The 26,835-nt window shown below is 37.1% G+C and overlaps 1 protein-coding gene across 2 annotated transcripts in view; it reads right to left on the minus strand.

The window, feature by feature from the left end:
* Positions 1 to 2,691: 2,691 nt before the first annotated feature.
* tbc1d12b (TBC1 domain family, member 12b) overlaps positions 2,692 to 26,835 on the minus strand; it is a 34,729-nt gene continuing 10,585 nt past the window's right edge. Inside the window, exons 4-15 of one of the 2 annotated variants that reach the window (XM_087275795.1) lie at positions 24,954 to 25,010; positions 23,423 to 23,544; positions 20,449 to 20,531; positions 19,651 to 19,768; positions 16,627 to 16,733; positions 16,184 to 16,264; positions 15,705 to 15,790; positions 15,505 to 15,576; positions 12,771 to 12,899; positions 12,424 to 12,533; positions 8,615 to 8,873; positions 2,692 to 6,099 (exon numbers count right to left, since the gene is read on the minus strand). In XM_087275795.1, the coding sequence (XP_087131921.1) occupies positions 6,031 to 6,099; positions 8,615 to 8,873; positions 12,424 to 12,533; positions 12,771 to 12,899; positions 15,505 to 15,576; positions 15,705 to 15,790; positions 16,184 to 16,264; positions 16,627 to 16,733; positions 19,651 to 19,768; positions 20,449 to 20,531; positions 23,423 to 23,544; positions 24,954 to 25,010 (1,293 nt within the window). In that variant the 3' untranslated portion in view covers positions 2,692 to 6,030. The remainder of the gene's footprint in view (positions 6,100 to 8,614; positions 8,874 to 12,423; positions 12,534 to 12,770; positions 12,900 to 15,504; positions 15,577 to 15,704; positions 15,791 to 16,183; positions 16,265 to 16,626; positions 16,734 to 19,650; positions 19,769 to 20,448; positions 20,532 to 23,422; positions 23,545 to 24,953; positions 25,011 to 26,835) is intronic. The other variant, XM_087275796.1, reaches the window with a different exon arrangement.

The raw sequence follows: 26,835 nt of genomic DNA on the forward strand, positions 1-26,835 counted from the left end.
AGTACTTAATTGTTCAAAGTCAATCAAATAGTGCTGATGCTGTTTTGTAGCTATACTTACATTTGATTTCCGACCGAATATTCAAAGTACCATGCTAAACAATTTAGGGAGTGTTGTCACTAAATGAATGTGCAAATACAAAACCAACTTTAGCTCAGTCGTATTAGTCAAATCGAGTCTAATTGTCATACAGAGGATTGAAATGTCGTGTTTCACAGGAAAACGGTGCTATAAATTAATCATTAATACAAACCCAACACTGGACATAAGAGCTATTTAAAAAAAAATAAAAAATAAACAATGCATAACTAACATATACTATAAAATACTATACACACATAAGACAGGCAAGTACTTTTACATGAGACTGAACAATGTTGTCCAGGATATTGCGCAAGAGAGTTATTAAAGGTGAATTTTGTGAGGTATTTAAGGTTTAATAGTGTGCAAGAGTTATTTAATGTTGAAGCAAGCCGTGCAAGATTGTGGTAGTAAACATCGTTTTCATTATTGAGATGTAAAATGAGTTTAGATAAAGTGTCAGGTGCATAAGAGAGAAGAGTGTTTCTACAGGTGGTTTGTCAAGCCCACTCACCTGAATGAAGCACAAGTTGGAATGCACATTGTTTCCAAGAGACACGGAGTGATTAAGAAAGTGTCTATAGTGCAAATGTGCAACCTGGTGCAAGAGTCAGAGATATGAGAGGGTGTCCTTCATACAGATGGTTTGTTAAGCCCACTCACCTGTAAGTTAACTATATTAAGTTGACTGGAGTTGAGGGCTCTAACGGCCTGTGGGAAGAAGCTTTTGATCAGTCTAACTGAGCAGGCTCTTATCGGATTACAATACACATTGACAGATTCAACCACACTTTAAAACTCTCATTAAATTAATATGTTTTATACCAATTATCTTATAGACTATATTATATTCATTACCTTTGGACTTTGTTTGTGCTTAAGATTTAAAGGGATAGTTCGCTCAAAAATGAAAATGAACATCATTGACATCCATAGAAAGAAAATCAAATACTATGGAAGTCTGGGGATGGGAACATTTTAAATATTGAGTGAACTATCCCTTTAAATGTGAAGTCTTAAACGTCTTATTAAATTCAAGTGAAGTTTATTCATAAACCGAGTCAAGCCAATGATCGTGCCACCAATCAGACTATTCCTAACCAAGTATAAATAACCAAACACCTTACCTTTAGTCATCTTCGTCTTGAAGAATCCCCCCTTCCACCCCTTCGCCTCCTCTTTTGTCTACAGGGCAGCACGGCGGCCCAGTGGCTAGCACTGCGGCCTCACAGCAAAATGCCTCCGGTTCGGGCATCAACCCAAACGATCAGCATTTTCGTGTGGAGTTCATGTTCTCCCTGTGCTTGTGTGGGTTTTCCCTGGGTCCTCCGGTTTTCTCCCACACTCCCAAAAACATGATACTTAAGTAAATTGACTAAACCAAATTAGCACCAAATTCGATTAAATTCTGCCAGCAACGCATTACCTTAGCAACCCTCACGTAGCAGGAAGGGGGGGAGGCTGTTCTCGAGATCCACCCGAGCTCAAACTCCCCTCTCGCCCTGCAACGGCTCTCATGAGCTCGGGGCTCTCTCCAGGGACAGCATGCTAAACTAGCTTATTACCAATCATCAGCTAAGTGTGAACTCTTGAAATGATGTTTATACAAGTTATCCTATATATTCTCTTTGTTCATTACGCTTAGAAATATTGTTTGTGCTTGACATTTAAAGTTCTCCCAAAAATTAAAATGTAGGGCTACTCATCACTAACATCTATAGTAGGAAAGTCAAATAAGGAAGTAAATGAGTACGTTTTCAATTTTGGGTGAACTATCCCTTTAAATGTGAAGTCTTTTAAATTAATATGTTTTATATAAATGATCATCTATTCTCTTTATTCATTACACTCAGAAGTATTGTTTGTGCTTAACATTTAAAGCCAGGGGCCAGTGTCCTGCATAGTTTTGCTCCAACCCTAATCAAACACACCTGCCTGTATAGTTTTCTAGTAGTTTTGAAAACACTGATTAGTGTGTTTAAGTAGTGTTGGAGCAAAACTAGGCAGGGACACTGGCCCTCCAGGATCAAGTTAGCCCATTCCTGATTTAAAGGTATAGTTCGGCCAAAACTGAAAATGTACTCAAAACCACTGACATCCACTATGGAATAATACTATACTATGGAAGTCATGGGTTACTGGTTTCCAACATTGTTCCAAATATCTTCTTTTGTGTTTAACAGAAGAAAGAAACAGAAATAAGTTTTGTAAACAAGTGAATGGTGAGTAAATGATGACAGAGTTTAAATTTTGGTGAGAACCATCCCTTTAAGGCTGTGTTTCTCAACCACGTTCCTGGAGGACCACGGCACTGCACAATTACCATGTCACCTTAAAAAAACACACCTGATTCAGATCATCAGCTCATTAGCAGAGACTGAAACACCTGTAATGGGGGTAACAGACAAAGGAGACATCTAAGACATGCAGTGTTGGTGGTCCTTCAGGTACATGGTTGAGAAACACTGCCTTAAGTCAAGTTTTTATTTAAAGACTAAAGTAAAATGGCACCTATAATCAATACAACCTTCTTCTATAGTGTTAAAATGTATAGAGAGAATACAACACACTTTTAATCAACGCACTGCTTAAGTAACACACAAACACTACTAACGCAGTTTCAGATTTATTTACAGGTTTGAATCTCATGGTGTCAAATAGTTCACTTATTTACAACTCAGTTTCACTGGAGTATGAAAACTGTACAATAAAATCAGGAGTGTGTAGAAAACAAACCAAGACTCGATGATACAATTTACATTTTTCATTAAGATACAACATTACCAAATCGACCCAATATTTACACACATTGGGCTTAAAATCCATGATGAACAAAGCATTTAGTCAAACAACTGAACACAGAGCAGACAAAAAAAGACACAAATTGAATTATTTCACCACACATTCTTATTCTTTAACATGTTAGAAAATGTACCTCACAGTTCTCCGAATGAATGATGATGATTCCGCGCTTCTGTCACACTAAAGGTGCCTTTCCACTGCACATGACATTAGGACACGACTGTCGTAACACGCCCCCTTGTGGCTGTCGGACAGAATTTTCAGCTTTGTCGCGCACCATGCGAGAGACGCTGTTCTCGCAGCGTCCGAAATAAAGGAGTGTATAAGCAAGAGGCTTTATTCTTCGTGCATTCACCATGGTTGAATAAATAAATACTAGAAACTCATAGACAGCTAAAAATTTTGAAGGGAATGTGGAGACAACATTAGAAAATAATCATTTTTATTACTCATTTATGAATAGAAATGTTTTTTTTTTAATTATTTAAACTTTTTCAGATTCAAAAAATAACCAAAAAACTTCTATTTCTCATCTCGCGCACACAGACCTGCTTGAACAACACTGGAATGAATCACATCTGGTCGGCCGGTTGCATACAGTTTAGTTGCAGGAGTCCAAATGTTACAACCTATCGGCAGGTCAAATCGGATCCGAATTTCCGCATACGGAGGTGATCGGTACTCCACGCAGCTCAGGAATGACTTCCGGTCTGTCGTATACAGAGGAAAGGCAGCTTAACATTAATGGTGCAGTATGTAAGTTTGAAACCTAGTGGTTGAACTAGGTATTGCACTCCTGGTTCAAAACACACGCAATTGCAGGTTGCCAGATTGAGGACACCAACAGTAGTGTGCCTGACTAGCGAGGCTAAAGGCTGATTTAAGTCATGTTCTAAATAAAAGCAGGGGCACGCAATAGAAGAAATATGTTCATATTAAAAGGAGTTTTTGTCCTATACAATACCTGAAATTGATATTTCAGTTTCTATTTCTTGCAACTGAACAACAGGATAAACTGACAATGACCACCTCAGGTACACCTTATGTGCTTTATACAGTGTTAAATGCTAATAATGTCAGTTTGAACGCTGTTTTACATGACATTTTTTTGGCATACTACTGAAAGCAGCAGCAGACAGTTCGCCTCAGATCTTGACAATAAAATAAACCATTTGAAATTGAACTTTAGAACTGTGACTTTAGAAATTAACTTTAGAAATGAAGCCAACACATATCAGTGATTCAGATTCTACAGTAGGTGAGAGTTCAAAGTGACTATTACCGCCAGGGCTTAAACCGCCGCCTTTTGAAATTGCTGCCGCTCTGTTTTTAGTGTATGACCGCAGTTTGTGAATAAGCCACCAGGGGGACGGGATGCGAACGGACAGAAATGAATAATGTTAAAGAGGTTTAATATGTTTCATATGTATTAATTAGATTATAAACCTTTCCATTTAGTTGGAGTGCAGTAAGGGCACTAGTTGTGCTTCTGAATGGCTGTATTTAAATTTCAAACAACCAAATTGCTTAACATTGTAAATCTCATCACGTAGCATGTTGTTAGGACACTGGGTTAGCTACGTTAGCTATCCGCCTAAATTGTAGCTACGCTTCCATCCACCATAAACTTTTCATTCGATAAGAAAAGATCTGCATAAACTGCGATGGAAACACTTTTCAAATTTCAGTATGCGCATTAAAAAAGGGTCATGTGATTTTGTTATAAGAGATCATGCGATGATAAAAATGTGTGCGAATGGACAAACCAGCAGCTGAGCACATTGTAAAACATCGTAAGTGTTGTTTTGGTAATTCTGAAACGCCTTTTTAGTGGTATTATATTATTCATGAACTCCAGAATCAAGAGCGTCTGTGCTCTGCGTCTGACACCTTCAAACGCACCGCGCATTCACTGTCATATATTAAATGTCATATATTAAATGAAGAAAAGACTCACGCAGCTTCTCTTATCGCAGCTCATTCCGCTTTTAATGTTGATATTTGACGCTGGTTAATCAGGAAGTGACGATTTTGGTTCAGTTTGATTTGTTGGATGGAAACGCTGCTTTATTCGCACATATTTTATGCGATAATCCAGTTTTGCACATAAAGTTAATTCGCATTTTTTGGATAGAAGCATAGCTAATGTAACCTGCTCACCTCATGTTTACAATTGTAATGTTTATGTATTTATATACTTATTAATATCCTCATGTGGAACTCTGAATCTGCGTCTCATTTCGGAGTCTACTACTGTCCACCGGAAGTCGCATATTGGTCACGGACACATGCTTTGAGAGCTTTTCTGAATGACTAATTGAAATATGCTGTTTTCCACCAAGGCAACCCGAGGTGCTGAAATATAACTGGCTAAACCTGCAATGGCTGCGTTAAAGAGACCAAAACAAAGACAGACGTTTCGGCATGTAACACACATTTACACAGCAAAATATCTGACTTCAGAATTGTTTTTCAGATAAACAAGAATGTTAGCTTAGCACGTTTCTTAAATATCTGCAAACATGTTATGCTATTTTAATGCTTTGGAAGAGTCAAACTTACATACAGCACCTTTAATATAATTTAGTTGTCAAAGGAAGCTACATATTAGTGTTTTAAAAGAAGGGCTGTTGACTTAAATAATGCGATAATTCTTCGGCAACAAGCAGCGAAATGCTTTTAAAAACCTCAAGACACTCATTAACTGCATCTGACTCATTTGTACATTTACTAATGCACCTTTTAAGCTCTTCACCTACAAAACGACAGCTTAAAAACATCACCTTTTTTTTCTCTCACTATTCTATTGTTAAAATCTCAAGTGCATTAAACAGGCTCTGAATGAATGCTGCAAAACAATCTTCAGCATACAAAATGAGTTATGTGACGATCAGCTTCACCGAATAGGACTTTCCATAAGGAGGAATATTACAATAAAAAGCCTGATGCTGGTATCTGGTACAGTACGCGAGTAAAGCTGGTGGAATATGTTTCTCATAAAGGCTTCTGAAGTCATATAAATATTTATCTTAATACTGGCGTGGTTTCAAAGAAGTCAAGTTTAGCTTTTTCTTCATTTCTTTGAGTTTTATTTAATCCTTCCTTCTATTCAATATGGTCAATCGGGAATACAAAACTGAGGAGAGTTCAAGAGTTCTTCACTGAAGGAACGCTGCTTTTTTCCATTTCTTTATCCTTTATGAGGGCGTTAAACACCTGGAGGAGAGAAAGAGATACAATATTAGCATTAATAGAGAAGCACATATTATGATAGGGGGTCACGGTGGCGCAGTGGGTAGCACGATCGCCTCACAGCAAGAAGGTCGGGTCAGTTGGCATTTCTGTTTGGAGTTTGCATGTTCTCGCCGTGTTGGCGTGGGTTTCCCCCACAGTCCAAATACATGATTGGCTAAATTGGCCGTAGTGTATGTGTATGAATGCAAGAGTGTATGGATGTTTCCCAGTGATGGGTTGCGGCTGGAAGGGCATCCGCTGCACAAAACAAATGCTGGATACTAATTTTCTTTTCAATAAATATAATTGACAGCATAAACAAATAATGAAAAATACATATATAGCATTTTTTCACTAGAAAAAAAAAAAGTGAAATTAAAATGATTAAAATGATTACAGGGTTTCTGCAGGTTGCACCAAGTTAAATTTAAGACTTTTTAAGACATTTATAAGACCATTATTAATAAAATTATAGACTCGCAAATGGCATTATATATCGCAGTGAAAAAAATATTGCAATGTAAAATTTTTCCAATACCGTGCAGCCCTAATTTAGATCTTTAGACCTAGGGCTTACTCTCACTATGTACAGTTGCCTTGAACTGTAGAAGCCTTGAAGCGCTTGTCCTCCCTCCTGCCTCCTCCGACGGCCCGCACTCTCATTACGTTCAGGCCTGGGCACGATTAGGTCATTGATGATGCGCTGTTCAGTAAACGCTCTCGCTCAACACAGTGGAGATTTCTTCAGTTATATCGTTTAAGTTGTTTGATATGCAGTGCCACGCAGTCAAATATTTCGCCGAACAGATCCGCCACTTTTGACGCTCATAAACAATCATAAAGTCCTCGTGCTGCAGGAATTAGGAGGTTTGATGAAGGTGCGCAGGTTTGTGTCTTTAATAAACTACGACAGTTTGCATTCATTGAACGGTAAGAATGATTAATAAATCCATATGAAACAACCCCTTAAAACTCACATCTCGCTTTCAGTTTCGGCTTAGGTGCGTTTTGCACTCACACACAAGCGTACCGCGCCTAAGCCTAAGTGAACCGCGCTCCAACGTCCACACCTCTTCCAACGGGCCAGGGCTGGCCAAGTGAACCGTGCCTGAGCCCGATTCAGAGCACCAAAGCCTGTTTTATAGTTCTGTGTCAAGTGACCGGCGTAACCAACGGCGCATGTAACGCGCGTAGCTGTGCATTTATACTTCTGCGCTCTGTCTCTGTTGGTCTGCATTAACACTTCCAAAACGCTAGTTGGCAGTGAGGTGTTAATGTTCCTCTGTGTCAAATTTCTTCGCTGGTGTTTTGTTCTTTCTGAACACTTCCTGGATGTACAAGTGGCTCAAACTCGCTCATTTTGAGGCAGGAACCGGCGGACGTGCAACAATTTTAACTATGAGGTACACACAAAACAAAACTTTCCATAAGGAGCTCCTTCGCGGGACTCCACACTTGTAAACAATCGCTTCATTGGGCTCGCACCACTCGCACGGCTCTCGGTCCCGCCAAGACTCGTCAGCGCTACCAAGCCGACCATCACAGAGCTTGCGCTACGTGTCATTGCGATGTGTAGTTACATTGTTTGAGAGGTGCACGTCCACCACGGCCACGGCGTAGGGCTATGCGTCAGCGCCGTAGCATACGCGTGCGCTTGACACAGAAGTATAAATCAGCCTTAACACTTCTCAAACGATCCGGGAGACGGGCCTGGGCACGGTTCGGATAGCATAGTGCGAGTAGACCCTGAGTCAAAAGTTTCCCGTTATATTTATGTCTGTAAATGTGAGCAGTTGGAAATAAGAGTCTCATGAGCATCAGATATTAGACCTTTAAAACTGCACCTCTTGAAAATAAAGACAAACTTCTAACCCAACTCAACCAGGAATGATTGATGTTTGTTCCTTGAAGAAAACTCAAAACTACAGATGTGATGTCTTTGGAGTTTTTCATACACAAAAAAGCTGTGTAACATGTCAAAAGCATATTAGAACTCTTTCACATGTTTGAAACCCCCTGCAGATGGAGCTACTCTCAACACAACAAGGTGTTAGTTTACTGAAAACATGCAAATTCTGCCATTTCCTCAACACAGCTTCATTTGCCTAGCTATCTATTATTAGAAGTGATGCAAAACATTACTTGGAGAAAGCTAAACTTGCATTTAATGTCCAGTCTGCCTCACACACAAGTTCCAGTTGAGGTGAAGTTGGTTTTATAGTTGCACATTCCTTTATTTTTTAACAGTGACCACTTGTGATACACTCCCTGTATTGTACTTTAAATATTTGGTCTGAAATCAGATGCAAGCATGAGTTCAAAACAACATCATCACTATTTCACTGACTGTAAGCAGTTTTGTACTTTGATAGTCATTTGCTGCGAATATAATTTCTCTATTATAAATTGCAAAGAATACTTTTCTGAAATTATATTAAGGAGAAAGTCTGAATGTGCGAATATAAAACTAACTTTAGCTCACTCAAGTTCCACTGACCTGTGTCCACTTCCTGTTGCTGCTGATCATCTGCGTGCTGGCGATGCAGCTGAAGAGGCGTTCAGGCGGCGTGTCGTCCGGCAGACGGGTCAGAAACTGAGCACTGTGAATGAAATCCATCTGCAGAAGCAGTTCCTCGTAGAGCCGCAGGATACCCAGCCCTGTCCTGAACAAAAACTCCTCTCCGTCCCTGCAGAAGACGTCCCACACCCGACACGCCACATCCAGCGGCAGAGACTTAGCGTACAGCGTGAAGATCCTGCAGATGCACACATTTAGGAAGAAACATTTTACACAGAGATAAAGAAAAGGACAATAAGGGTTTTTTTCTGTCTTCACGTCCAGAAACCTGATATTGAATGGAACACAGCCTCAAACTTTACTAGTCTACTATACTTTAATAACTTTACTTGCTAGGGGTTCATCAATAATATGCCAATTGTTGCCGTAGAGTGTTAGTTCACCCAAAAAGGAATATTCTGTCATCATTTATGCTAGTTAAGGGGTTCCAAACATATTTGGGGTTTTTCTTCTCTTAAACAAAAAAGAAGATATTTTGAAGAATGTTGGAAACCAGTAATTGTATTAGTACATTTGAGTACAATTGAGTAAAGTGTAGTACTATACTCAATAGTAAACGTTACTGTGGTAAGAAATTTAATGCAGTATAGAAGCTACAACATTCTTCAAAATATCTTCTTTTATTTTGTGTTCAAAAAATGATCATTTCTGGGTGAGCTATCCATTTAATGCTGACAAGATCTGTGTCATTCGCTTTACACCAGGGGTGTCCACACTTGGTCCTGGAGGGGCAGTGTCCTGAAGAGTTTAGCTCCTTCCCTAATCAAACACACCTGAACAAGCCAATCAAGCTCTTACTAGGTATGCTAGAGCAGGGGTTCTCAATCTTTTCAGCCCGGGACCCCCAAAATAACAATGCCAATGACTCGCGACCCCCACTACTTTCATAAGTGGTTATACCATAACCATTTATATATCATACAAACGTTGCACGCAACACTCACACAAACCAATCAGCCTATATAAACACAAGCATATTGACAACACAAAAAAAGTGCAACAGTCCCATATCATTTTTATTATGATTATTTTATATTAACCTCATCTAATTAGACTGGTGGGCACAATATTTAAGTTACATCCCAAGTCTTTTCTTGGTTTAATTTTGGAGACTGGCACTTACACATCATACTCCATGTTTAGTGTCCTGTATGTATTTTAAATGTAAGCGAGTGCTGTAACGGTGTCAGAAAGTTTAGCTAGTGCTGTAGAATCTGGTGCACTGACGCTATTGCTTTGTCATTGCTTTGTCATTAATCTAATGTAAAAACCCTAAGGGTTGCAATCAATGTAAAAAAAAATAATAATAATAAAAAATAAAAAAACCAAAGGCTGATGGCTTTTTGTTTGGATACTGTATTTTTTTATGTAACTATTTTTTTATCTTCTGTAGGTTATGGATTAACAATGGTAATCATAAAAGTTTGTTCAAATTTTTGTAAATCACCAAGCGACCCCCTCTCATTGTCCCGCGACCCCCCGGGGGGTCCCGACCCCCACTTTGAGAACCACTGTGCTAGAGACTTCCAGGCAGGTGTGCTGAAGAATGTTGGAGATAAAGTCAGCAGGACACCGGCTCTCCAGGACTAACTTTGAACACCCCTGCTTTACACATTATTATATTGTGCGTATCCTCTGAAAGGAAAGCATTGCATCTGATGTTTTGCTTTTAATTTTTGAGATTCAAACAGATTCATTAAACTCTCCATTTATAATAATTGTACTTAATTTAGAATAAAACAGTACACTATTTTGTAGGGTTAAGGACCCTTAACTGGTTCCAAACCTGTTTGAGTTTTTTCTTCTGTTAAACACAAGAAAGTTATTTTGAAGAATGTTGGAAACCGGTAACCACTGATTTCCCTAATAGAAAACAATTACTATGGAAGTCGATGGCTACAAGTTCACAAACTGTGTGTGTGGTCTTGAAAGTCTCTTTTGGTCACTAAAGATGCATTGTTTTGGTCAGAAATGCAGTAGCAATAGTATTTGTATTACTATACTCAATAGTAAATGTTACTCCTGCAAGGAATTGTTTGTAATGCAGTATAAAGTCTAAAACATTCTTCAAAATATCTTCTTTTGTTTTGTGTTAAAAAATGATAATATTTGGGTGAGCTATCCATTTAATGCTGTCGAAACAGACATTATCCGAGTCACTCACTTTACACATTATTATATTGTGCGTATCATCAAGCACTTGCATCTGATGTTTTGCTTTTAATATTTGAGATTCAAACAGATTCATTAAAGTCTCTGTTTATAATAATGGTACTGAATTTGGAATTAAACAGTACATTATTGGGTAGGGTTTCATTTAGACTACACGGCCACAAAACTTATACTGAAAGGAACACAGCCTCAAACTTTAATAGTCTAATATACTGTATTTACTTTACTTGCAAGGGGTGCAGAATAGTATTGTCTGCAATAATATACTAATTGTTGTCTTAAAGGAATAGTTCACCCATAAAGGAATATTCTGTCATCATTTAGTCTCCCTTAAATGGTTCCAAACCTGTTTTAGTGTCTTTCTTCTGTTGAACACAAAAGAAGATAATCTGAAGAATGTTGGAAACCAGTAACCATTTATTTCCTTAGTAAAAAAAAATGACAGTGGAAGTCAAACTGTGTGTGTGTGTTCATGAAAGTCTCTTTTGGCCACTAAAGATACCACTATATGGATTTTTTTTTAAAGCAGCAGATTGTAAAATGTTAATTTCCTCATATAGTCTTAAAAGCTACAACATTCTTCAAAATATCTTCTTGTGTTTTGTGTTTAGGAAATAATCATTTTTGGGTGAGATACCTATTTAATGCTGTAGAAGCTGACATTTTCGTAGTCACTTTAAATACAGTATTATTATATTGTGCGTATCCTCTGGCAGAAACCTGTTTGAGTGTCTTTCTTCTGTTGAACACAAAAGAAGATAATTTGAAGAATGTTGGAAACCGGTAACCATTCATTTCCTTGGCAGAACACAAATGATAGTGGAAGTCAATGGCTTTAAATTCACAAACTGAGTGTGTGTGTTCTTAAAAATCTCTTTTGGCCACTAAAGATGCATTAGTTTTGTTCAGAAATGCAGTCACAATAATAATTGTATTACTATACTCAATAGTAAATGTCACTCCTGTAAGAAATTGTGTTTAATGCAGTATAAAAGCTACAACATTCTTCAAAATATCTTCTTTTGTTTTGTGTTCAAGAAATGATCATTTCTGGGTGAACTATTCATTGAATGCTGTTGAAACGGACATGATCTGTGTTACTCACTGTACATATTGTTATATTTTGAATGTCTTCTGGAAGAAAAACACTTGCATCTGAGGTTTTGGTTTTAATATTTAAGATTAAATACAATACGTGAGAATTTCATCCCATAATTACTTAGCCACAATTTGGTCAATTTTGGAGACACATTTTGGAAATCCAAAAAGATTCCAATAAATTGTCATTACAGTTTGTTTATGCTTTCCGTGAGGTATCAAGTTAGAAAGCGGGATAGTGAAACTCTAAATGGATTGTCTTATGTGTGGCATTTCTTTATTGTCATTCAGTCTGACAATAAGACAACTGAGATCTTACAGTGTGACATGGGAGTCGTGTTCGTGCAGTCTGACACGCTACAATCATTTAAAATTATAAAAAATAAAATAAAATAATTGCAGTGTGAGCCAGGCTTTTCAGGTGTTTGTCTAAATGAGCGGCCTCATCGTGGACTCACCAGTCTATCAGATACAGGTCAGGCGTGAGGTTGTAACTCTTGAAGTGATTAAACAGTCTGGGCAGGTTTTCCTCAAAAAACACCTCAAACGCTGCAAAGTACTTCAGCATCTGAATAAGAAAGAGACAGAATTCACAAGACACAAAACATTGGAACTTTGTAATTTATTCTGAAGCTGCAAGAGGGAAAATCCCCACAAGCAACTGAGACAGAGGTAAACTTTATAAATATTTATTGAGGTGCAAAATAGTTTGGTGATTGAGTTTTGAAGCAAACACTAGGCTTATTTTGAACGGGGGAATATTTTGTCACATTGTGTAAAGTGTAAATAACGGGAGGCTCAGTACCAGCTCGTGGTCCACTCTGAAGAAAGCCATCTGACAGGGTTTGTTGAGGAGATTGGCGAAGGCGATGAAAGCATCGGCCTCCTCCAGATTGAGAATCAACACAGCAGCAATGAAGGACATGCCCTGAACCTGCAGCCAAAAGAAAGGCACGTCACACAATATTACATCTTTATTCATTTAAAAAGGGTGCATCAAATATATGAAGTTTGTATTATCTTAAAAACTTTTTTAAAATAAATACTGCTCGTTTGAACTTTCTATTAATTTTCAGGTCTTTTATTTTATTTTGAGTGCTTTTTATTCATATGCCTGACAGATTGGTTTAGGATAAGATTACGATTACAAAATCAATTAAAGCATAAATTTGATCATATTGTAATTCAATTTATAAAATTCATTCATTCATTTTCCTTCGGCTTAGTCCCTTTATTCATCAGGGGTCGCCACAGTGGAATGAACCACCAACTTATCCAGCATTTCTTGCACAGCGGATGTCCTTCCAGCTGGAATCCAGTACTGGGAAACATCCACACGCACTCATTCACACACAATGGCCAATTTAATTTATTCATTTCACCTATAGCCCATGTCTTTGGACTGTGGGGGAAACCAGAGCATCCAGAGGAAACCCACGCCAACATGGGGAGAACATGCAAACTCCACACAGGAATGCCAACTGGCCCAGCCGGCAACCTTCTTCCTGTGAGGCAACAGTGCTAACCACTGAGTCACCGTGCCACCCATTTATAAAATGATCAATAATTTCCAATTTTGTAAATACTCAAAGACATTTCAGCAATTATTTTGTATTTTAAGAACTGATACTTCAACTTTGCATTGCTGGAATACATATTTAAGAATATATAGTATTTAAAAATATATTCAACTAAAAACAATTCCTTTCAATAGTAGTATTTCACAGTCTTACTATTGTTACTGTATTTATGACCAAAATTATTGCATCTTCAGTGGCAAAAAGAGTTTGGAAAACACACGCATATGTTGGTATTGGTGATTTATGAGGACTTTCCATATGCATAATGAATTATATACAGAAAACAACACTTATTATACTTATAACTCAGGAAACCTGTGGCCAAATTTGAAAGTCAAGACTAGACTAGTAAAGTATGATTTTGAAGCATTTGTGAATTACAAGGACGTCACACACAGTCAAAGTCAAATTTATTCGCCCTCCTGTGAATTTTTTGTCTTTTTCAAATATTTCATAAATGATGCTTAACAGAGCAAGGAATTTTTCACAGTATTTCCTATAATATTTTTTCTTCTGAAGAAAGTCTTATTTGTTTTATTTCGGCAAGAATAAAAACAGTTTTTAATTTTTTTAACACCATTTTAAAGTCAATATTATTACCCATCTTAAGCAATAATTGTTTTTTGATTGTCTACAGAACAAACCATCATTATACAATGACTTGCCTAATTACTCTAACCAGCCTAGTTAACCTAGTTTAGCCTTTAAATGTCACTTTAACTACTTACTATTATTATTATTATTATTATTATTATTATTATTATTATTATTATTATTATTATTTGTCCAGCTTTAATTATTTGCTCTATTGTAGATGGGATTATTGAAGTAGTAGATGTAGTAGTACTGTAGATGTCATTGTTATAGTGGTATTAGAAGTAGTAAAGGTGTTGTTGTAGTAGTAGTAGTAGTAGTAGTTGTAGTAGTAGTGGTGGTCGGTGTAGCATTATCAGAAGTAGTAGATGTTGTCAAAGTAGATGTTGTAGTAGCATTGATTGCTGTAGTAGTATCAGTAATAGTAGTAGTAGTGACCGTTGTTGTAGTAGTATCAGTAGTAGTAGACATTGTAGTAGTAGTAGTAGTAGTAGTAGCAGTAGTACAGGGTAGTTGTAATTTTAGTAACTTTCTGTAGTAGTAGTGGGTGTAGTACTTGTGGTTTAACATTATTGCTGTTTTCAGTTATTATTACTATTGTCCTTTCTTTCTTTTTACTGTCATTATCACTATCATACATTATAAGCATTGTTGTTACTCTTTACCACTGACTGGTTTCTTTCTATCTGTTTTATTTATACCTATGATACTTGCTTCATTTGTTCACTTTTATTGTCCCTTATGTATGTACATTAACCTGTCCACCAAGTTACCTTTACATGCGCGCACACGCACACATATAAATATATACACACACACACACACACACACACACACACACATATATATATATATATATATATATATATATATATATATATATATATATATATATATATATATATGTATATATATATATATATATATATATATATATATATATATATATGTATATATATATATATATATATATATATATATATGTATGCGTGTGTGTGTGTGTGTATATATATTTATATGTGTGTGTGTGCGCGCATGTAAAGGTAACTTGGTGGACAGGTCAATTTATATATATATATATTTATATATATATTTATATATATCTATATATCTATATATAGCTATATATATATATATATATATATATATATATATATATATATATATATATATATATATATATATATATATATATATATATATATATATATATATATATACATATCTCTATATATATATACGCACGCACGCACGCACACACACACACACGGTTTGTCCATAGAATGCAATTTTTGACAATTCAGTGATGTTTTTATATGTGAATGAGAAATAGTGTAGGAACATAAAAGATGTTTGATCACTTACATATCCCACATCAGGTCTGTAGCAGGTGTAAGCCCCCAGAACACTGTGCAGGAGATCATGATACGGCCCACCCTAACACAACAAACCAACGAGAGTCTCACACAGGAGTTACAGTGTACCAAAGAGCTGACTCTGACAGAAATATTACAATTAAACTGATATGCTACATATGAGAGTGAGAGAAAGAGAGTGAACAGAACCTTCTGGAAGATGAAGAGGGATGGGAATGTGCGGGAGATGTCTAGCTTGATCAGATCCAGACTAGACTCGCGGTCGGCACTGTCCACTGTAACAAACACAACAACACTTGTTTTATGATGTTCAGATACACGTCCAATGTACTGACAGTTTTTTGAAAACATTTCAGTATTTACATTATGTACATAATTAGCTCCATTATGTACACCTACAAATGGGTATGTACAGTGTCGTGCATAATCATAGCTAGACTCTACATACCCATTTGTAAATGTAAATATCCACTGCACATATACATTTGAGTTTGCAAAAAGTTTGCAATTTGTGCATAAACAGTTGATGAGTTGAAACCCATTTAAAAGAATCAATGATCTGCTAATGAATCACTCGGATAGAACTGTGAATTAGCTGAACTGATTCATTCATTCCTTCCTTCCTTCAGTTTGGCATGTCTAAAGTGATATGAAGAACACAGACATACCATCTGACTCAATCTCACTGCCCGTTTCTCTGAAGCTCTTCCATCGCTCCTTGGCCCGCGACAGAAAGATCTCATACAAATCTAAAAAAGAATCAGAAAAGAAAGAGCGTTACAATTTACAGACAGCTTTAATCACAAAACATGGCCTGTGTGTACGGCTTAGTCCAAACCTTCACTTCTGAAAGCCCTAAGTGCTTAAGAAATCGTTCTTACTGAGGAGTGTCAGAAAGAAACTCATCCAAATATCTTCCGGCCCTTTTCATTACAAAGAAGTTTTAAAAAACGGCCTCGGGCGAACCTGCATCGTTCATGTGAATACTGCATAATGACACACTCCAAAAAGATCGTTCGCCCAAAAGGTTTAGCTAATCCAGAGCTTAAGCGCAACTTCAAAGGTGGCTCTGCACTGACACATGAAAAGACTAGAGTAAACAGAAGAAAACCTGAGGTGATGTTCAGCTCATTCCCAACGGCCAAACTCCAGACTTTACCCCTCACGTTGGGAGGAAGACCTTGCCACCACAGATCCCTCACACGCCGTGTGCCACGCCTGAAAAACAGATATTATCGTTATATTCTGGAACTGTCGAAAGCGATTAGCTTGATGCCTTGAAATGCTGCTGACTTCGGCAGATCTAGTTTTAGCATCAGAGCGATTATGTTGTTTACAGCTCAGGTCTTTGCACATTGAAGTCATTGAAAAATTTTTGTATACATTTTTTTCGTATATTTATATCTGAAAAATCTGCAACGAATACTACCTGACAAAAGTCTTGTCGCCTATTTTAGAAACAACAAATCATAACTTGACTTCTAGTTGATCATTTAGCATCAAACGTAGCCTATATGAAAGGCAAGGGCCTCTAGATTACGCTTATTTTACCAAAATAAAATATGATCATGCCTTGATTTTTGATTATTTAATTAGGAGAGTAAAGTCTGACTTCGCTTACACTTAATAGGAATAATGTCCAGTATAGAATATGAAGTCATGCTGCAGTGGAAAAAGAATTAATATTGTGTCTGACTCCTATGAGCTTGGAGGACTGCATCCATACATCTCTGCAATGAATTAAATCACCGATTAATAAAGTCATCTGGAATGGCAAAGAAAGCGTTCTTGCAGGACTCCTAGAGTTCATCAAGATTCTTTGGATTTATCTTCAATGCCTCCTCCTTTATCTTACCTCAGACATGCTCAATAATGTTCATGTCTGGTGACTGAGCTGTCCGATCTTGGAGCACCTTTACCTTCTTTGCTTTCAGGGACTTTGATGTGGAGGCTGAAGTGTGAGAAGGAGCGCTATCCTGCTTAAGAATTCTGTGGCTTGTAATGTAATGGGCAGCACAAATGTCTTGGCCATTACTGCTGTACGCTGTACCGCTGCCGCTCTAAAGGAGTAAGAACGTGTTTTTCAGGTATGACAGCAGTTTGCGATTATGTCGCCACAAAGGGACAGGATGCGAACGGACAGAAGTAACCTAATCAGTAGCTGTAAATACTCTGCTACTTGTAAACAAAGTTAAACAATGAAACAAAGCATTATAATTCCTTCATTAATCATTAGAAAGACAACTAGGCTACATTATTTAAAGCCATTCGTTATGACATTGATAGGATCAAACTTATGATTCATTTTTAATATTAAGATATTTTCTTTGAAATCTAAATGTATATTTTCCTGCCAATGTTGCTATTAAACACTTCGCTGTGAAGCAGTGAAGCGTTAATTAAATCCTTATTTTCCAAGAAGCGGAACAAATCATCATCGCACAGTTGGACCGGCACAAACAAAAATATAATTCGTATTGTACCTCAGGCTGTTGATGTTGCCATCCACTCTGCAGATCTCTCACACACCCCAAACTGAATGCAACCATGATTTTTCTTTCATCAAACTTGACTGAATTCTGAGAGAATCTTTGGTCTATGCGGGTTCCAGTAGGTCTTCTGCAGTATTTGTGATGATTGGGATGCGGTTCAACAGACAAGTCATCTGAAAAACCTTCTGCCGGTTTTCCAAATGATCAACTAGAAGTCTAGTTATTATTTGTTGCTCTTACAGCTGGGATCTACGACAAGACTTTTGTCAGGTAGCGTACACAGACCTTGCACACTGAGCCCAACGAGTATTAACTAATCCACGTAAAAAAACCACAAAAAAATTCGAAGTCAATTCAAGCAGCGATACTTTGTTCTCCTCTCTTCTCCAAAGTTGAAAAAGAAAGAGGAATAGGCTACATATTGTGTTCACCCACTACTGCATAGAGAGAGGAAGGAGTTAGTTCTGCTCCTTATCAAAGAGCTGCACTGGATTATCCCCAAATGCAAAGTTTATTTTAGGAAATCAGAGGATTTTGATGCATTGCTTGCGGTACTTCACATATTACGTACGTAAACAAATCCGGAACAGAGACTGGCTGTACCATAGACATTATAATAGATTGTGGCAACTTGACTTATTACAGCAATAGACTGAAGAAGACCATAAGGCATCTAGCTTTCTATTAGAAAGTCTACGGGCAGTACATCAAAAGTATGGACACACGCACCCCAATTCAAGTGTTCACACTTAGCTGACGATTTTTTATCAAAAGATCGTCAAGCCCAGGGCTCCCTCCTGTTGCAGGGCGAGAGGGGAGTTTGAGCTCAGGTAGATCTCGAAACTCCCCTGCTGTAGTAGCTAATGAACAGATGGGATTGATCTTAAGATATAACTTCTTACTAAAAGAACATCTATGATGTTGATTTGGATTTAGTCAATTAACTTAAGTTGCATGTTTTTGGACGGTGGGAGGAAACCGGGGGGCCCTGGGGGAAACCCATGTGAGCACGAGAAGAACATGTAAAGGACAAGTGACAGTCTTGCTGTGAGGCGACAGTGCTAACCACTGGGCCACCGTGCCACCCATCAGGAGGAGCAGGGGGGAAACGGGGGATTCTTCAAAACGAAGATGGCTGTAATATGTAACTTAGGGTATTTATAGTGACCAGGGAATGGTCTGATTGGTGAATCATGAATTGGATAATGCATGACCAGCTGTGTTCAATCATAAGCATGTGATCCTCTCGAAATTATTTTATAAATAAACCACATTTAGCAGCAGGGGAGAGGTGCGCTAGTCATTGAATCCAGCACATTGGTTCTCAAATGTCCACCACATTCTGTCTTATATTATGCACTGCGTTTGTCATAAAGTGACACTCTGAACTGGCTCTGAACTGGCAAAATGCCTCTCAAAGCGCTTATGTGGTGGAGAAAAACTGAAAAAAAAATATTATAATAAAACGAAGCCGGTTATAATTTTTTTATAACAGACAAACGTTTCAGAGTTTTAGAAAGTGTGTTAATACTGTCGAATTAATTTAGTATTTTTTGGAATTAATTCCAGGCGAATAATTAGTACAACAAATTCGGATTCAGTGTGCAATAACCTTTATCAGGGAAGGTTGTGGTAAATCTTACATGCTCTCCCAGTTAGGGAGGATTTCAGTGTTCCAAACCACCATGGCGTTAGCGATGCTCTCTTCCTGTTTAAACCTTTCTTTCATCTGCTTTTTCTTCTTCTGAGCCTCTTTTAGCTCTGCGAACAAAAGTAGCACATTAAACATTAACGAAACAGAGGGCCAAAAGCATTCCAGACAACATGAAATTGATCATTTCCTCATTTAATGACTAACTTATGCAAGATACATTATTGTGGAATTGTACTGTATGGGTCAATCTCTTTTGTGAACAAGTCTGGTTTATATAAAGGCATTTTCTGTACGTTTATTTTTGGCCTACAATTGTCATTAATGTCAATAACTGAGGCGATTATCATAAAACTCAAGATCAATTGTACTATACAACTCAAAATAATAATATTTCTATTTACATTTATGATCACTGACACATTTTTGCACTCACAAAGATTGATTATTAATTTTTCTAGGCACCATTTACGCAGTGAATTTTACACAGTGTTGTTTTACAATTGTATATTTAATTACGTATCCACATGCTGCTAAAATCCCCAGGTTTTCTTATTTGTATTGTTACTAAGATTTTTTGTTATTAAGATGGATTGTTGGTGATTGGATGGATGTCGGCCTGATTGGGTAGCTTTACTTGGACAGAGGAAAATAAGTAAAAAAAAAAGTCAATTAATTAATGATTTAAGACACACAAGACAATATTTCTGTGAATTGAACACATTTTAAGACCTCGTGGATATCCTTTTTATTGACAACTTAAATTAGAAAAAAAAAGAAAAGAGCATACCTCTCTTCTTGGCCTCCGCCACCATCTCATCATACTCCTGACGGTGGCGCTGTGCTTCCTCCTCCGACTTTGCAGGGAGGTTCCTGAGGAAGGAAGCCAATGGTTCCAGTTGTCACAACAAAACGGACAATTACATGTCTCGCAAACACAGCCTGGAAATCTCACAGCATTGACATGACTGAAGAGGAAAAACTTGATGAATTAACTTGTATGTTTCTGGACACTGCCTCGTCATTGGCTTAGCTCACAGTTTGGCTGACATGCTCACATTTCGCTGGTCATTTATTCTTAATAAGGACTTGAGGACTGAAGTGACTTGCGTGGCGAAATACAAGCCAGTCTGTGCGAAGTCTTATTTATAGCCCTTTGTTTGAGAAAGGTGAGCCTCTCGAGGTTTGCTAGGATATATGTAATGCAGGTCAATGTATTCTGAACACTTAACATAGGAACGCCACCAAATGTGACAATTCATCTACTGACTGTTCAAAGAGCCGAGACTCTTACTGCTTACGGTAACATATCCACTAAATTATCAACATTATATTTTCCTAATAAAGGGAACCTATTATGCCCATTTTTACAAAATGTAAAATTAGTCTCTGATGTATAGAGTGTCTAAATAAAGTTTCAGCTCAAAACACCCCACAAATAATGTTTTATAACTCTTTGAAACTGCCTCTTTTAGGCTTTGATCTAAATTGTGCAGTTTTGGTGACTGTCACTTTAAATTTAACCAAGATTGTACTCCCAGATCTCCTTACAAAAGAGGGCAGAGCTACAAAAGCCTGTGTGTCAGCATAGTGGCAGATTCAAAACTACGGTTTTCATTTGTGCATCCTAGAACTCCACATTTATAAAGCCTCTTAGTGGCGGACATTATCTTCAGCAGGCACGGTGTAAAAACTCCGTAATAGCCGTAATGGTCAACAGCGGCTTCAATCAGGGTTGTCTATACTAATCAGGGAGGGTGGGGCTTTCACCCGTCGTTGACATTTTTTTATGAATAAGAATGTTTTATTGAAAAGCAGTTATAAACAATATGATTGAATACATTTTTATCATTAGATGCTGGCTACAGTCACACATTGTTGCCACACAACTGTGTTTAAGCCTTTTATAAAAAGTGATTTTATAATTTAGGAATTAAGGATCGTTATAAACTATAGCTGGTAAGGACAAAAATTTGTTTCAGTTTATATTGATTTTGCACATTTTGTTTGACTATACAGTACGTTGCAATTTTATCCAAAGGATGATAATCTGTAACACAACAGTTTTGGAGAGTTTGATGTTTCCCCATTCAGACTGAATGCCCTAACATATTGCCCAACAGGGGTTTCAAATATGACCGTTGAGTGAAATTACTTACCTTAAACGGACTTTGACTTTACCCAGAGTTTCAGAAAATTGTCACCAAAGTCAGAGTTTTTAGTAGTGGTGGGCTGTTATCGGCGTTACGTGCTGTGTTAGCACGAGACACTTATCGCTGTTAATCTATTCTCAAAATTGGGTTGGGAGCTGGGTCTGTTCTACGCAAGCTATCATGACTTTCACCTTGATATTTTAGCGCGGATGTATACCTGACCGGTGAGCCGTCTGACAAAAAAAAAGTGCGCTTCTGAATTAAATTAGCAGGATGCCCTTCTGGATCTTTCACTTACTTTGAAGACACTCCTGACTACGGTTACAAGGACATCTGTAATCTAGTTATTTGCCTTGATAGACAATAATATAATTAAAGTGTTTACGTGAAGTGCTTTCATGTAAGAGTTTCCTGTTTTTTGGGTAACTTTAACTCATGAACATTTCATTCATGCCCCCGTGGCAAACTGGGGTATTAGACGCAAATAAGGAGTAAAGACTGGTGAGAGTGTACCGGAATTTAATATAGCACGCCAAATGGAAAGAAAAAAAACCTCTGCATTTCACGATGTATGTATGTGTGTGTGTGTGTGTGTGTGTGTGTGTGTGTGCGCACTGTCCTTTACTGACAGACATGTGTGTGGATCTTGTTGGAAAATATGGGGAAAAGTCCAACATGATGGTAATAGTTTGATTGCGGTGTTTACTTCAGTAATGCCAATAATACTTGCATACTCCACATGTCTTATGTTAAGTTCAGTTATGACTAGGCCCACAAGGAATCTGTGCGCGCAGAATTCCGCACATTTTCCACAGAATTCCGCAGAATTCTGCAGATTTTTAACCCATCATTAATTCTGTTTATTTACTTGAGTAAATGTGTAAGTCTGAATTTGTTTTTATTCAGTAATTTATTACTTTTTATTTAATATATTAAGGTTTTGGTTAGGATACTCCACTGGATACTTGCAAAATAATTCCGCAGAAATCCGCAGATTTTTACCAAAATTCTCAGCAGAATTAGCAAAAAACGTTTGCAGATTCCGCCTGGCCCTAGTTATGACTTTACTTGGATTAGGGTCATCAAAAATGGCTGTTTGGAGCTTATGTAGGCCTACAGTTCAAAATTCATGTTTAGCTGAATAAACTGTTAGTAAACACAAGTACATCTTATTGAACATCATTTATTTTCACCACCAATTATCATAGTAGAACAGTTTCTCAAGCAGTTTGTGACGCATTTTGGAAACAGGAGATGAGCCCCTGGTCTAATGCGCCACCTGGCTTGAGAAACCCATTCTCAAAGACTTACTTTAGTCATTATTTAGGTAGCACACATATTCTGAATGCCTTCGTCAGAATTCAAATAAGCCATTTTAATCTAGATTAATTCCAAGATTACAGTGAGATTAATCTAGATTTACAAAAAATAATCTATGCCCACCTATAGTTTTTAAAAAGTTTCAGTTTCAGCCACTTTACACAGGGTTTTCTTGTGGACAAACAGTGAAAACGCATTGAAAAACATGCAGTTTTGAAAAATACCCCTGTTTGTGTGGACAGGGCCTTAAGCTGAATCTGCTTATTTTTTTAGCAGTACAGGAATACTCACGCAGGTCGGTCCTCTAAAATGAGCGCGGTGGTGGACAGTGGCTCAAACTCCAGGTTCTTCCGTCGGCTCTGAGCAGGCAGCGAGGGACTCTGGCCAGATTTACACACCTTGGCCTCGTACTCCTGTGTGAAAACCAACAGGTCAAGTTCAAGTGTGTGATCGCCGGCTGACAGGAGAGTGTTTTATGGTGTGAGGTTATGGAGGCGGATGGCAGGTGTGTGTGTGTGGAGGTCAAGCTGAGGCTGGTATATGAAGCTCACGGCTCACTCAAAGCTCGAGTTTGTTCATATGAGGAAGTGAGAGGACACCTGACCTGAGCTCATCAAATTCTCAGGAACTGTCGAAAAAGAAAAATCATCACATCTAGCTTGTTTTTCTGTGGAGGGTCAGTTTGACAGGTTTCTCTTCCCGTAGTGTCTACTGCATAAGCTCAGCCTCGTTCATCATCAGTGCCTGAATGGCAGGACAAAGGTTTGACTTGTCTAAGACACTCCTATGAGAACGGACATATCATGAATGAGGCTCTTTTTCTGGGAAATATGGGAGAAGAGAGGAACTATTCAGAGAGGAGAGAGAAGAGGATCAAGTGGTGCTTTTATCATGCACAGTTCAGCAGCCTGATATCAGGAGAACATTTAGGCTTCATAGTAAAAGCTGTAGATGTACTGTAGTGTTGTCATGATAGTGGAATTCGATACCAATCGGTAAAGAAATTTTTAAAACGCCAACTTCCCGCTCATGCTCAACAGAAAGGACTGTGATTGGCCATGAAGGACATCAGTTCACCAAACTCACTGCTGTTTACTGAGTGTAACACCAGATACAGGGACACTGGAGGTTTTAAAGCTGTAAAACATTATTATTATTATTAAAAAAATACAAAGAGTTATTGAGGAATGTTCACACAGATCTTTTTCGATTTTTATTACAAGCATTAAAATATTTTTTCTTAAAATACTGCATTAATATTTAAATTTAAATAAGTATTATACTAATTAATATATAATTAAGTTGAGTGATTGTACAAAATACAGAGATAAATTATCTATTATTAATATAGGGGTGTTTTTAACTAAAAATGTAACCTTTTATATGTTTCGACCATTTATTCACATAACACTAGAGTTTTGGGGGTCTTAATATTTATTTTTAACAATGATCCTGTCAATTAAAAAGTATACTGCCAATAAATTACCTCGAAAGACAGTAAACAGAGCACATAATGATTGCTGTTGTTTAGTTCATGACAGGAGGTTGATGGCCTGTAGTCATTGAATCTGGAAAAGTGCAACGTGAACAATCTTCAAAATATAATTTGCTGTGTGTGACTGAATTTATTTGCAATGGCATGAGGATGAGGATTTTGCTTTTGAGTGAATGATTCTGTCAGCATGAGCAGAGCGTGTTACAGCGCTGGTCAAGCAGGCATGTGACATGAGCGTGGCTGAAATGACGATGGTGAGTGAAGGCGAACGGCTCAGAAGAGACGGTGAGAACGAAGGAGAGCTCATTTAGAAAGCAAACATCATACCCCTGAACTTAAGAGATTGGGTGTAGAGACAGACGTGAGATTGCCTGGGTTACTTTCCTGAAGAGAGAGAAAAATGAGAGAAATACAGCAACATAAGGCAGATCCTGAGAACAAGAAAGAATGGCCTTCGCGTCAGAACTGTGCTGACTCCACTGATTTCAGTCTAAACAAGGAAGAGTGCTTTCAGAGTTTATGCTGGCGTGATTCATGAGAGGTCTGGTGTTTGCTGGAGGTGCTTTATTCTGCCTCAATCCAGTTTTCCTTATTTGTGTGTAGTTTAGCTGTTAGTAGGTAGAACTGTGCAATTAATCAAAATCAAGTTATAATCACAATTGTAATATTAAGATTAGAAATATTGATATAAAACATCAATATTGAGATTTGAATTGAATATTCACAACTATTGAGATTAAAAAAATATCAAAAGGCTGCGTTATAAATTATGGCTGAATAAAAAAAAAGACATGTGCTTTGAATCTCCAGCACTTGTGTTTTATTAAGCACAGCTATATTTTATTTTTTTTAAACAACTGAGAGTTTGTTTGGGGTTGTCTTGCTGAAATATCCTCTTCGTCATCTGGTAATGTAGGAGTTGAAACTGAAGCAGCTAATAATCATTTACTACACTGTTGAGGAGAAGGAGCTAAAAAAACTACTATGAGATTTCAGCTGCTGTCTGGGACTTCCATGCCTTTTTACACCTTCCTTTCTTCATGTGTTCAACACCTTTTATTCTGTGTCATCTCATTTTATTACATACAGTTGAAGTCAGAACTATTAGCCCCCCTGTTTATTTTTCTTACCAATTTATGAAGATTTTTTCAACACATTTCTACACATAATAGTTTTAATAACTCATTTCAAACAACTGGTTTATTTTATCTTTGTCATGATGACAATAAATAATATTTGACTAGATATTTTTCAAGACACTTCTATACAGCTTAAAGTGACATTTAAAGGGTTAACTAGGTTAATTAGGTTAACGAGGCAGGTTAGGGTAATTAGGCAAGTTATTATATAACGATGGTTTGTTCTGTAGACAGTCATAAAAATAGCTTAAAGTGGCTAATAATTTTGACCTTAAAATGGTTTATAAAAAAAAATTTAAATGCTTTAAAAGAAAAAACAGGACTATCTCCAGAAGAAAAAAATATTAGCAAACATGCATAAAAATGTCCTTGCTCTGTTAAACATCATTTGTAAAATATTTTAAAAAGAAAAAAAAATAGTTTATTAAAAATTAGAATTTTTTTTTAAATTAGAAAAAACTAATTACTTGTGTTTTTTACTTTGTATGTATGGATTACATTAGTTGTAATATCAATCAATCAATTGTTATCATAAACAAATTGTTATAGACATCTGGTGACATCAATTTCAAGTCAACAGCACCTTTAGAAATATGATTTCTGAGAAAAATGGCTATGCCTTTAATGCTTCTTTATTTACCCACTTACTGTTTTTACCTACTAACTTACTGTTGCTTTGTTCACACTTGAAATCATATTTTCAAAACTATAAGCACATTAAAATGCATAGATCTGTTGTTTTGTTAAGAGAAGGGGACAGACTTTTAATTTGCATACAAAATATATAATGACTACACATACTGTATGCCTATAATACATGTACAGTTGAAGTCAAAGTTATTAGCATTTATGTTCTTTTTCAAATATTTTCCAAATGATGTTTAACAGAGCAGGGAATTTTTCGCAGTATTTCCTAGAATATTTTTTCTTCTGGAAATACTTTTTCTTTTAGGGTATTATTATTTTTTAACCATTTTAAGGGTCAATACTATTAGCCACCTTAAGCATTTATTCCAATTGTCTACAGAACAAACCATTATTATACATCGACTTGCACAATTCCTCTATTT

This window comes from Danio rerio, chromosome 12, assembly GCF_052040795.2.
Source record: "Danio rerio strain M-AB ecotype USA chromosome 12, GRCz13ab, whole genome shotgun sequence".
Classification (NCBI taxonomy): Eukaryota; Metazoa; Chordata; class Actinopteri; order Cypriniformes; family Danionidae; genus Danio; species Danio rerio.